Source organism: Coturnix japonica, chromosome 2 (assembly GCF_054131305.1).
Source record: "Coturnix japonica strain WE chromosome 2, WE-NBRP24, whole genome shotgun sequence".
Taxonomy (NCBI): Eukaryota; Metazoa; Chordata; class Aves; order Galliformes; family Phasianidae; genus Coturnix; species Coturnix japonica.
Genome location: NC_140664.1, coordinates 19,128,380 through 19,142,453, shown reverse-complemented (window position 1 = coordinate 19,142,453; position 14,074 = coordinate 19,128,380). Strand labels below are relative to the sequence as shown.

General features: G+C 37.7%; 1 protein-coding gene across 11 annotated transcripts in view; it reads left to right on the top strand.

Moving 5' to 3' along the window:
• The window catches only part of VPS13B (vacuolar protein sorting 13 homolog B), a 394,840-nt gene that overhangs the window by 301,767 nt on the left and 78,999 nt on the right, over positions 1–14,074 (top strand). For all 11 annotated transcript variants that reach the window (XR_014942476.1, XM_015856027.3, XM_015856030.3 and 8 more), the window contains 2 exons: positions 10,897–11,096; positions 13,732–13,939. Coding sequence is in view for 10 of the 11 variants with exons in the window: in XM_015856027.3 (XP_015711513.2) it covers positions 10,897–11,096; positions 13,732–13,939 (408 nt within the window). In the remaining variant the exon portion in view is untranslated. The remainder of the gene's footprint in view (positions 1–10,896; positions 11,097–13,731; positions 13,940–14,074) is intronic.

The window sequence follows — 14,074 nt, the reverse complement described above, 5'->3', positions numbered from 1 at the left end:
ACATTTTGAATATCTTCATAAATTGTTTTATTAGTCTTTTAGTATAATTAACAAGACGGTGCATTTGCATGATCTGGAGGTGAGCCAGGTGTTGGTATTTGGCGGAGCTGCTCAGGCGATAAAACGGTCCGTAGCTGAGAGCAGCGAGTTGTAGGCCAAGCTAGGTGGTGATTTATTTCTTTTTCATCAGAAATATTTCTCCTCAGGCCAGCAAGTTTCAGTGCTTCTTTATTGTTTTAAAAGTTAAAAATGAAAAATTTAAGGTTCAGAGGACATGAAAGCCTGTGAAAGTGCTGGAGCCTGAAACTCCTGATTTATCCATAAATAAACAGCAGCGCAGGCAGGAGTGGTGACTGCATTCCCACGCTTTTCCAATCATATCACAATCCTGGCATAGAAAGCACAGCAACAGAGTAAGGGGTCTTTTTAATATCCTTTAAATAGTTCTCGTTTTCTTTTTGTGTTATAATCCTCTTTCTTTCCATCACTTCCCCTCTATCATTTATACATTATCCATCCCATGGTACATTATGGTGTCCGCAGCAAGCTTCAATATATCAAAGCTGAGCCTGTTCTGTCACTGCACTGTAAAGCAATTTGGCAGACTCAGCAGATGTGTCACTTACCCTGGAATTCTTCATCCTCCCAGAAGGAGGACTTACCTTTCCGTGTGCGTTAAGGCCTCAGAAACACTCTGCTGCAAAGCTCTCTGCCTTAATTTTGCTGATAGCCTGAGGAAACAAATCTTTATCTTTCATGTCGCAATCCTCAGCATGTTTGTCTTAGCATGCAGTCTTAAATACAGCAGTATTGATGCTGAATGAATGAAAATGGAAATCAGGTCTTCTATATAAAGAACAGCTATAACCAGACAGCAGTGAGACCTCAAAAGACTCTCTTCACATTTTATGCAACTAAAATTGATGTATCTTTACTTTACAAAAATATAAGTGCATATGCATGATACTTTGCGTGCAGGTGTGGCTGTGTTAGCAGTGGTTCTCTTACAAAAAATACAGTGTACAAAAGATACACTTTGGCAAAGCTGATAGAAACCATCCAAAACCTTTTAATAATTAATCATTTGGATTTTTATATAAAATTATCAGTTTGCAGTTAAAGTTCTGATAGGAATCAAAGTGAACAAATACAGTTGCAGGAAACAGTGTTAAATTATCTTACATGGGGGAAACAGCATTATGATCTTATGTTGAATTAATTAAAAGAATGCCAGAGTTACAAACTGGATTTGCGTTATTATTGCAAAGAAATCATGCAAGTTAACTCGTTTTTAAAAAAAACACAGTGTGTAGTAGCAGTGTCTTGGGAGCAGGGAGCATTAAAGTATGTCAATTCTTCACTACTTTTCCTCTTACAGAACATTTTATAGATGCACCTTTTGAGCTGAATGGGCTTCGTGTCAGACTTTTTTACGGAACGAAACTAATACACAAATGCTTCACTGTGTCTTTGATTTTACTGTCAAATAACTATTGTGACCATCTGCAGCAGCTGCATTTTACGAATTATTTGCTGAACCAAACTAAGCGCAATGACAAAAAGTAGTCATCTCAGATGTACTGTTAAAACAGAGGAAGAAAAAGGAGCGTTGCTTGCCTTTAGTACAGTATGGCCATCTGCTGTACAGATGTTATTATATAGAATGACTTCAGATACCATAATTGTAGAAAATTTTCATTAAAACCTCAACAATTTGCACTTGTTTACTTGAATCTGCATAACTCCCCAGTGAGACAACACAATACGCTTGGGGTTTCTTTGGTTCTCACTAGCTTTCTCTTTGATCCTTTTTGATGTGCTGACTTTAATAAACATAGTTAAAAACACTGTTCAAAAACATCATGGAAAAAACTACAAAGGAACAATTACAGCAGTAGAAACTACTCTAATCCCTTACTTACGCAAGCTATTTTTAGTGAAATATGTTTTTTTACACATTTTATGTGGCAGTGTTTAATAAACAGTGTAAACGACCCCTTTTCCAGATGAGTTTTAATGCAGGAGGTGAAGCTGTTTTGTAAGGAATCCTATTTGCTAGGAATTATTTAGAAAGGGAAAAAAAAAAAACCCAAAACTCATACGAACGTATCGTCAGCATTTCTTCTCCCTTGTAAGAGGAAAACAAAAGTGCATGACCCCGTGTAATGCTTGGATTCTAGCTGAAATTAAGAAAAAAGCGTGCTATATAGGGGTATTTTAAGTGTCGGTTTTCCCCCTAGACTTTCCTGGCATACTCACTGAAGATAAAGGCCTTCTCTTTTAATTCTTCTTTTCTGTTTTTTCTTCTTTATGAATGTTAGAATGTTGTACTTTCTAAAAACCAGAGTGGCTAATTAGTTGAATTATGTCTTTTACTTCTAACAAATTGACGTATTGAACCCTCACATTACAGTTGGATCAAATTGAAACACCTTCATTTCTACTTATCCTGCTGCACTGTTATTACAACCCCAAACCTTTAGTGTTTCAAGGGACTTCATTTTTTTGGACTTTTTTCATGTTTTAATGCAGCAGTTACTTATAACAATGTAGTAAGTATTTCTGCTAGAATACTTATGCTTACCTCTGTTATTATCCTGAATATTTAGGTTTTAGCAAAGTATTACTATTGTACAATGTCATGCAGTGTACTGGGGGGAAAAAATCCCTTTCCCCAAAAAACGTTATTAATTTTACTTTGGAAAAGCCGAAAGGTATAAGTTTTTTTCTGGTACCATTAAGGGCAAGAGCTTAAGTCATATCGGTGTTAAGTAACATAATTAATTGTAGTCATTTTAGGTTTTGTGGCTTAGAGTTGCAAGTTAAAACTTGTGCCCATTACATACAAGCAAGTAACAAACATTTAGTTTGCTTTTGACAGCTTGTTTGTACTGCTTATGAAAACCTAAAGTTTGAAAACTGTTGTTAGACCTGGTTCAGTGATTTTTGTCCTCTGAGGGATGTGGCTTCTTCTGGAAAGTGGCTGCAGTTCTGAAGGGTTGCAGCTTTGCAATTGCTTGGGATCTCGCTCGAGCTCTGTAGCTCACTATAGAAAGTCACACACTGTTTAAGTCCAAATCACTTTTAGTAATAAAAACTAGTAAACAAAGCAATTGTACACATATGACTTCCTGTTAGTTTAGGTTTGGTGTTGAAATTAGCACTACCTACCTGCTAGCAGAGCAGATAAATGAGAGAACTGAATAACTGTACTCTCCCCAGACAGCAAGAAGCTGCAGCTCTCGGAGGAGCCTAAATACGCTCAGTCTGGACACAGAGTGAAGCCTTGCTGTGCAGTGCCTGAAGTTAGGGAGCTGTGTACATTAAGAGCTCCAAAGATCGTAGAGTTCCCCAGCCCTTTGTCCCATGTGCAGATATATTTACTTTAGCATATAAAGAAGGAGGAAAAGTAAATGCAAGTTGAACATATGATAATTACAAGTATTTATTTTTTTTTTTTTTTTTGCTAAGCATAGAAGAAATTACATACTTAAGATATTTTTCTGAAATATTAAAAAATAATAGGTGCTATTAATTGGTGGAGAACAAAGACCAGACTTCATTTTGGGGTTAACTGGCCCTCTTGAGAAAACTCTGCTAAGGCGTTGTCATAGCCTTTGGATGCTGCAGATATGCAAGTTAGCCCATGGGGAAATAAAACATTAAATTAGATATGACTACCTAAAATAATATGCAGCAGTAACAAGCCATTTACAACACCCAGAAGACCTTTGTTACTTTTAGAAAGAAATATAAACTCTTTCCAACACTTGAACAATAGGAAATTAATTCTTTGTCAGTAAAAGTCAGAGGACAAACTAAATATTTAAATGGCCACTGAGGATTGAGGTGGAAGTGCGGCTTGTAGACAGCTATACAAATCACTAACAAACCTTAATGAATATTGGGTGTGGGCATCAGGGTCCTGTCAGATTTGACACCGTGTCCCAAGTAGCTTAAACCCAACACTCAAGAAAAGGTGGAGACCTCATCAGGTCTCTAACATCTGGGATTTTATTTGTCATTTTGGCATAGCCTGCAAGCGCAAAAGAAAGAGTAAAAGGGGATTATCTTGACAATGAAATGAGTTACTGAATCTTGTGATAATGAAAAGCAGAAGAATTCTAATTCCTTTCTATAGTCCCTGAGGTGGAGGTGCATTTATAGTTCTGCAGAAGTATAATGTAGGAGGGAAGAACAGATGGCCTAAAATCCATGAAACAAGACACCACCTAATCCCAGGACTGAGTACCACTATTAATCCTGGTCAGATTCCCTACTGGTACTTCATAACAGGGTTCAGAATTGCTACTGAGGAACCAGCATGTTCACTTGGGGAAAAGGAGGAGGAAAAAACCAAGAAAATTAGTTGTGGGTTGTTGATTGAAGTGCTGCTGTTGTGGAACTGCATTTATGGTTGAAATATCTTTACATGGTAAACTCCAACTGAAAATCAATTTAGAACATACGTGATTGATCCTGTGCTCTCTTCTGCTTTTATTGTGAAAGTGATTGCATATTTTTGAGGCAGGGATTTCTTTTGTTACATGGATCCCAGTGCTTTCTGTAGCAGCAGTAGGTTATTTTCGCAGTACTTAGTTCTGCAGAATTCTCTAAGAAATACAGATCATAAATAGTGAGGTTTTTATTTTTACTTTTGGTACTTTGTGCCATTACTTCAGCTCAATCCAGAGGACTTTTTGTGGGACGTTTTGCAGTGTGCGGTACAGAAAGCAGCAGTCAGTCGTTACTGTTTGGTCTTAAGGGCCAGCTCATGAGGTTGTTCGAATTGCAGGCATGCTGGCAGCACGTTTCTTCTTTTTCTGTGACAAGAGTATTTTTAATGGGATGAGATCACCAGCTTCTGACCCAGAGAAAGGGAGCAGTTCCATAGGAACTCCAGGTGACTGGCTGTGCATTTCCACACTTGGCCTCGTGCTGGCTCAGTTATTCCTGCAGCTGTTATGAGTTGAGTCAGGGCACTGATGTGTCTGAAAACCGATGCAAGAGGAAAGTAGTGTCCGGCAAGATCACCTTCATCTGACATACTGGTGAGGTCGTTTTAGTGGCTGTGCTGGCACATTTTTTAATTGAAAAACCTCTCTATGTCCATCTGTAAAGCAGTAGTAAGAATGTTTAGTCACTTTTCTAAGAACTAATTATATCTAAAGATAAAATATTCACGAGACAAGAACTAAGCATTGCTCATGCTGGTATAGCTTTCATTTCTGAAAGCTGGCTCAACAAATATGAAATGAACACTGTTTTCATTGTCACCATTATTCATTTTTCTTCACTTAATTGGAGTAAGATAGGACAGTGCAGCGCTTTACACGTATATTAAAATTATTGTATACCAAAAGCAGCCTTGAACAAAACTGAAAGTCCCTTTAGATTAGCACACCCTCTCTGACCAGATATCACATAATCCAAAACTACCAGATCAACAAGTGAATTGAGATTTTTCAGCTATTTAGTATTCAGTAGTGTAATGAGCATGATGTACCTGCCCAGTTATTCTTTAAGGGAGATGAGCTCATTTCAGATAGATAACCATCTTTGACTTCTCTTCTGATTCATCACTGACCTGAACTCCATTTGAACCTTGTTAGACACAAAACAAGCAGGATTCCTGGCTTGAGCTATAAAATATAATTAAGCCCTTTTGAAATGATGTGTAAAAGAACATAGCTTTACCCCCACTATAACCACCACCACCACCACAACCAATAAAGTTAAATCAAGCACTGCCTGTAATGGATTAAAATAATAAATGTTCCTGGATTTTAGTGTTTGAAGTATTTGAAGAAAACAGGCTCCCAGCAGCCAGGACTGCTGAATGCAGGGGGACATTTATTAGTGACGAATTCAAGGGTTTGGCCTGTTTAAGATCATTACTTTCTGTTTACCGTGTGTTACACATCTCGTGTTTTTACAGAGCCCATATGTGTCCATATGTAACGCTGGACAACTCTCTTTTCACTAAAGAATAGTTAATTAGTAATGTGTAAATACTGTTCTCATGGGGAGAGTGAACTATCATAAGATTCAGCTCGACACTAATGAGAAATCCAGTGCGGTCAGTGGATTATTAACTAAATCTCTCCTGGAAAATTGTCCTTTACTACATGTCTCACTGTTTGTTTGCTACTACTGTTTCCAGGATTAACTGAATTAGCTGTTTCTTAAATTGACTGCAGTATTCCCCTTGTAATTGTTTTCATAGCTTTGTTAGCCTATTTTTTGTCAGCAGACACTTCTTAGAGGGTACCTATCAGCAAAGCAATGGAACTGTAGCACAACTACTCAATAGGTGGAGTATCTCAAGTTTTCTAAAGAGGAAAATAATTCATGGGGGTAATCATATCTAATAGACATCTGCTTATGTAATCATAGCTGCCTTAGTATCTGCAGAAATTGCAAAATAGCTACTAATTGCAAATGTGAAGAATGAATGTCCCAAAGCAAATATCACAGATCATTACCTTTGTAATGTGTGACATTAAAGTAGAAGGTACTACGGAGAGCTGCTTGCTCATTACCCTTCAGGAGCCGGATGCTGTCTCTGCCAGCCATGGAGAGTACCATGGTTCCGTGTTGGTGCAGACCCCATGGGACACATGCACCTCTCCTGGTCTGAATCCGCACCACTGGATCAGACTCAGTCATGGTGTTACTCCTGAGCTGACTCGAATCAGGACAAGCAATTTTCTTCCCAGTCATGAGATTTTGTTTTCCAAAAGGCTTTTCAAAATATCGCTTGTCCACAGTCCAGTGCAGTTTGTTCTATTTATTACACGTGATTCCTTTTTCTTAAAACTCTTTTCCCATGTAGAAATTTCCAATTAAAATAATGCTCTGTGTTGTATTAGGTGGCAGTGCTGTGAACCAAACAGGATTTACAGCTACCCAAGGAAGAGCAGTGCAGTGCATTACAAAAGAAAAAAAGTCCTCCTGCATTTATGCTTGTTTTATTTGGAGTCGATTCAAATATCAGCAATTCAAAATGTAAAATTAAATGCTCGTAGTTAATATCTAAACACCTTCTCTGCCTTTGTCTGTGAACCGGGAAAAATAATAGAGTACATTCTAAGCACTTTTTGTTGCCCAAGGGCTGTGAGATTGTTACTGTAAGCCGTGGTTGTTTCAGTGTATTCGGTGTATCCATTTAAACGGGCTGCTCTGGGTTTCTGTGCGTGCATCCAAAGAGATTTACACAGAGGGCAGTTTAACGTGGTGCCTCTCGCTGATGGTAACTCCAATGTGTTTATATTGCGGCACTCAAATTCTATGCAGAATCTTTATATTAGCATAAATTAAGTCTTTACTGACTGACAAAGAAGGCTGTCAATATCAAACCAAATTTTATCGTTTAGTAAATTTTCTTCATTATTCTCCTCTGATGACCTTAATTTCTGTGCAAGGTGATTTCTAGCAAGTGACAGGTTTTTTTTCAGACCCTTCTGCATAATTTCCAGCTATATAAAAATATCTGGATATACCTTTTGAGTGCATGTCATTACAAAGTAAGCTGTACTGAATCAGAGAGAAGCCCAACAGAAGCTGTGCTTTGCTCAGTTAGAATGGCAGCATCTTGAGGTGCTGCTGTGGGTCAGGGTGGGGCCTGACAATGGAGGGTTTGCAGCATTCTTTAAACAGTGTCTAAAGCAAGTGCTTCATATTTATTAGTCTCTTGTAGGAGTATATTAAGAGTCATGAAACTATTTGTTTCTAGAAGTAAATTATTGCACGTACTGAAAAGTATGTTGGTGTTCATGAGCAATAATCCAAACAGAGCAAGTTAACTTCTACATATCACAACAATCGTTTATGAAGATATATGACTTCTGTGTGATGCCATCGCAAGTTCACTTCAAATGGAGTCTTTGATTTAATCTGTTTAAACTGAAGTTACAGTTCTACAATAGAAGTTTGTGAGAGACACATAGAAGGTCTGACTGTAAACAGTGCTTGGGAGGGAAAAAGCAGGAGAAATATTTTGCATCTTTGCCTTTTTGAGATGATTGTTTCAGTCTTAGGAAAGCAACTTCACTCACTGAGCCTATACTTTGAGTTTCAGAATGACATTTAGCAATGCTAAAATAAGCTTCGTTCCAGCACATACTGATATTTCTTCACTCCCTTCCCCTAGGATGTGAGATTATTTCTTTTCTTACATCATCCTTCTCAGATTTCTGTCCTGGTTGGTGGTACACCATGGAAGCTTTCCCTACACCCAAAGATTTCTTTGTTTGCTATTGCTTCTTAAGGGTTGTGTATCCACATCAGTCTTCATCTGTATTCTTTAAACTTCATCAGGACGTTACTTTGTGCAAACTCATCTCAATGCTTTTTGCGTTCATTTATTTATTTTATTTATTAGGAAAATAAATGCTCTTCTCTGAAAGAGTGGTCAAGCACTGGAACGGGCTGCCCAGGGTGGTGCTTCAGTCACTTTCACTGGAAGTGTTCAAGAACTATTTAGATGTTGTACTAAGGGACATGGTTTAGTGGGGAGATATTGTTGATTGCTGGACATTTGGACTGGATGATCTTGGAGGTCTTTTCCAACCTTGGTGATTTTGTGATTCTATTTATTTATTATTTTTTTTCAATAAGAGCCCAGAAAATTCTATAGTAAGATTCACTTTGTTCTCCACAGTCCAGGTAGGTAAAACTGCTGTGAAGAACAACACTATCCAAGTGAGAAAAGAAATCTTTCACTGGGTCTGTGAGCTTTACCTGAAATTTGTAGAACTCAGGCTGTGGAGGTATTTGTGATGAGTATTAGTTATTATTGTATTAGAATTTACTAACTTCTTAATCGCATCTTCATTTCTCAGTGGTTTATATAGTGTTTGAGAAATGCTCTGAAGCAGCAGGATTATGTGCTGAATGCTCAGTTTTTTAGTTAAGCTGTTGAGTATTGTGTTTTCTTTGTACTTCATGGAGATGACTGCAGAAGCCTGCAAAACATAATCCTTCCAAGTGTAATCCCAGTGAAAGAAAACATAAATAAAACCTCTTGTATTCTGGCATTCCTTTTTCCCTTTTATTATTTCTGCAACTTGGCATGTACTCCAGTAAAAGTATAGAACATTTCTATATATTGCAGAATTGTGCAATAGTTGCTGAGAATTAATTCTTTTTTAAAACCAAAGCTTCATACTGTAATGCCTCTAAAAATAATCAGACTGAGCACAGCAGTTCCATAAAAACACCTTTACCTTGGTGTAAGACAGTATGTGAGGCTGATAGGTTCAGCAGTTTTGCAGAATAAAGTCCAAAGTCAGATGAAAAGGAGAGGCATCATGGAGTTCTGATGTTTGCGTTCTTGATTATCACTGGAGTTTGCTACAATAAAAAACCCTCTGAACAGTTTCTGACATGTAAGCCTGTTACAGATAAGGCCCAGGCACTCAGAAGCCTGCCTGAAAAACCCATTGGTGTCACCCATTTACAGTTCATGACAACAGTCTTGTTTGATTGGCATGAGGCAAGTGTTCACTCTTACTAAACCTCAGACAACTCAGCACTTACTCTTGTCACTAGTGATGTCTACCCAAGTTGAGTACAATTCAGTGCCATTGAGCTATTGGGAACGTGAACCACGTTCTTAGTGGATGCTGGAGAAATAGGAAAAAAATAAGAAACATAGTGTATTTCCTTCCATTGTATAAAGCATGTCTTGGTATTATGGAATCATATCAGCCAGGATACAGATGTTTTCCTCTGGATTCTCAAAGATTCATTGGAGAGATTTTACTGTATGTATTCAAAAAAGAGTTTTGAATTATTTTGGGGGTCTTTTCTACCAGCAAATGTATGAAAATATTAAATGGAACTGTCCTGTGACATAACTGTATGTAAGCATTAGGTGTTTTTCAATCATTGGCCTTTTGTAAGTATTGAGTTTCTTTAGAAAAGCAAGCCATGGGCACTATGAAGTATGGCAGTATTCAATATTCACCTCCAAGCACCAGAAGAAAAAAATTAACCCAACCTTAGCAGTACTTCTCATGCAAATGTATTTAAGTATTAAAGAGTTACTAAGTATGGTTTGTTTTATTAAATTGTGATTGCAGTAATTTAAATTCACAAGAAAAAATGTGAAAATTCTGGGTGTTTCTTTCCTGAAAATGTTTGTCTTTAATGTGAGGACATAAGGTCTATCACAAATCTAACCTGCCATTGTCTTTTTTTTATGTTGTATAAAGCTGTGTAAACTGCAGATGGTTATGATGTGAAAAGTTTAGATTGTTTTTAGGTAAACACATGTTATATATTTTGAGTTACGGTAATTGCTTTGAATTATTTGAATTCAAACATTACCTTTATTCTCCCGCTAAGAACTCCAAAGTCTACCAAAGCAATACTTTATAAGTAACCTGAACTAAAGCAAAGAGAATCATTCAAAATAGGTATTTCCTATCGGGTTAAAATATAATCAAGTGAAGCAGCTGTTCTTGTTCTTAGGACACTCTTTTGAAAAAAATGTCATAGTTTAATGAAAAAAATGTCTCTTCTCATAAAACTTAAAATACTCACACATGTAACAAGTCATAATGTTTTGGCGAATAGTCCTTTGTAAGGAATGTGCTTGAAACATACCTGCTCCATAACTGCAACAATGCATAAAGTATATGCAATAATGCTGGAAGAACAAGCTGAAAAAAAAAAGTCCCACATTTTCTTGTCCAACTGCAATTCTCTTCCTTGGACCGGGGAGCAGTTGTCCACACAAATAATTCCATGGATGCAGTGGGCCTGCTTGTGTGAGAAGCTTCTAACTGGTGCACACTCACAGTCTCAACCTAAAGCGAATCCAGACAACGATCACAAAAATTTGGGGAGACTTAACTACCAGCAGGATGAAGTCTCTGTGTCTCTTTTCAGGAATCCACGGATCGAGTTTTGTCCTGGACATAAAAGACTTCCTGCTCAAAACAAGTCTCAAGGAAAGAACCAGGTCTCTGGTCGGCCCTTTTTGCTGCTCGGTTACAGTGGAAGCCAAGTGGTGTAAGCACAGCGGTGATCCTGGCCCAGAGCAATCTATTCCAAAAATGTACATTGATTTGAGAGGAGGACTGCTGCAGGTCTGTATGAGATGTTTACGCATCTGATATTGAACTTTACTGGCTTTGAGTGATAGAGATTTTACAAATAAATTGCATAGGAGCCCGTAAAGCTTTGCAGATAACAGGAGCTCGTTTCGTTGGGTGTTTCTGATTGGTTGGTTTGAGTTGTTGATTTGTTTTTGTTTTTGTTTTTTTTAATTTTTACCCTTTAAAATAAGTCTTCTTTCATGTAAAACTGAGGATTGTAAAATTGTGTACAGTGTTTTATGTTCTTGTCTTGTTTTTTTTTCTTTTGTTTTTTTTCATATACTGCTTAAGCTATGCATTGTGGCTGTATGTGTGTGTTCCTCTAAAGTACTGGATCAAATTACTAACACTTAATATTAAGGACCCTGTTCTGATGTATGTGTTTGTCCGTCCGTGAGCTATGTGTCTGTAATGCCTCGGGGTAATCTTATGAAATGCATATCCTTTCTTTTTAAACTGACACAGATTTCTCAGGGGAGCAATTATAAACCGTTGTTTGTAGTAATTAAGACTCAGTTTTCCATGCTGTCCTCTCTCTTTTGGAAGTGCCCATAACTTGAAACCAGTCCAAGAAGCATGGGAGTTCTTGAAAGGAAACATAGATTCTGTGGGACTTAAACAAGTGGGCTTTAAGTCATGTCTTGTTTTAATTATTTTTATTGTAGTATCTATACACACCAAATGTTTTAAAATAAATGTATAAATCGAGCATATAAAACACAAAAAGGAAATCTTGACATTTAGTTGTATAATTAGACCTTTTCCCAGAGTCAACATCAGAAGTTTGTAAAACCACAGCAGATGGAATGGGGATAATTGAGTAATACAAATTTAGTATAAATAGTATAATGAATAAAGTGAGTTTGTTTTTCTGCTTCTTTTTGATATGTTGTTCACAGGTTGGGTGACCACCTCTGCGTGTTGTTACTGGAAGGATGTTGTGGTGTTTGTGGGTTTTTGTTTTTCTTTTTCAAAATTTGGTGGTTTTTTGTTTGTTTGTTTGTTTGTTTGCTTGCTTGCTTTTTGACAAAGACCTTAAAAATATCTATCAATCTGAGAAGGCCAGTTATTATTAGGCTGTGTTCTGAAGTATTTAGGTTTTCTAGAAAAAAAAAAGGAAAACATTTAGTGTAGCAGAATAGATTGGAGATTGCTGACAAAAGCATCAGCTGCTCTGTTTTGAATGAATTTTACCTGATCTACATATATTCTACTCCTGTTAATTTGCATTAGAGCAGAGAGAGCTGATGTGAATTTGGTGCCTTAGTAGCAAATTAGGGGTATTAGTTATTAGTATTACTGCTCCTGTATTAGGACTTCTCTGCTCTGAAGTTCCAGCTGCCTTAAAAATAACATGAATAAAGCTGAGGGGAAAAAAGCATTCCTCTCCCCACCATCTGCAGAGACCTGAGGCCACTGGGCTCCCACAGGGGGTGACGAAGCTCCTCTGAGGTGGCACCTGAACTCAAAGCAGCTCTGAGCATTGCAGCAGAGGTGCGCTGGGCTCAGGCATACCCGTGGGGCTCTGCCTGTTCCACTCTCGTATGGCTGCAGCTGTTTGCAGGTGGTCTTGGTTTGTTGCATGGTCTTACACATAGGCGCAGAGGAAGAAAATGCATCCTTCTTGACAGCTGTATTGCAGTAACTTTAAGAGTCTTCTCATTTTGTTTTTTTCGTGTTCGATAATGGCTGTTCCCTACCGGCAACATTTGCACTGCTCGTTATGTGCAGGCTTGACTTGTTTGCTCTCCTCCTGACCTTACTATTGTCTTCTAAGTTGCTGTCTGGTGCTCCCACATTGATTCTAAATTTTTTTATTAATTGCCATTTAAAGTTGCTCCCCCATTTCCCTGTTTCTCCTGGGCCTGCTTCTGCATGATGACTAAAGGACATAGCGTGATCCTTCCAGACTGGAGGTGGATTTAAGAAAAGCAGCGCTGATTTGCAGTGCTGAGAAAGGAATGTCTCCTTGCCTTTTGCTACACAGCATATGAATCTTCTTCATTTTGAATTTTGGCTTTGCATAGATGTATATATTTTTTAATTTCTGTGGGTTTTATTAAACTTCAGGCTGCACTCTCAGAACTTGCAGCACATCCTATTTACATTCCGCATGTAGTCAGCGTTTGCTTGAGATGATCTCGGATGTGTCTTTCTGTTCATTTTGCTGTGTTGCTTCTTCAGTTTCTAACATGTTCCAGAATTCCACTCTGCTCTTTGGTCAATTTAAACTCCAAATCTTTAACTTTTTTTGGTCCTATTTTAAATTGGAAGAGTGGTGAGTAGTTCTCGCAGTATGCACTGCACTCGGCTGTGTGTGTTTGTGTATTGCTTTGCAGATCTGTGCCCCTCTCCAGCAACTGTCTCAGTTGTAGGGGTCAGGAATTAATACTTCTTTCAGAATGATGAGAAGAAATTTGCCAAAATTATTTCGTACAGGTTTCTGGTTGTTCCTCTTCTTTATTTTCACATTTATTTAGGATACATGTGAGCAATTAAGACCAGAGTAGGCTGAAAGCAATATAATGTTCTTTTTTTCTCTTTCTTTTCTTTTTCCTTCAGAAAAAACTGCAAGTAATCATTTTCTGTCTTTTTTTGTTGTTGTTGTTGTTGTTTTCCTGTAAAGGTTTTCTGGGGTCAGGAGCATTTGAACTGTTTAGTTCTTCTCCAGGAGCTTGTTTGGGAATACCTTACTAAAACTGGCAGTGCAGAGGCATTTATGTCTGAACAGAGGCATCACACTACTTTCGCTATGGAAAGGAATCAGGCCTCAAAAACGGAGCATTCCTCAGATGATCTGAGAACAGGCCTGTTCCAGTATATACAAGATGCAGGTAAGAATATTATTACTCTCCTTTTTAAATTACATAATAAATACAGGAGTATCCTATTAAAGATATCTCACCTCTTGCAAAGAATTCTTTTTTTTTTCTTTTTAAGCAGTTGAAAAGCCATCTGCTAGAACGATC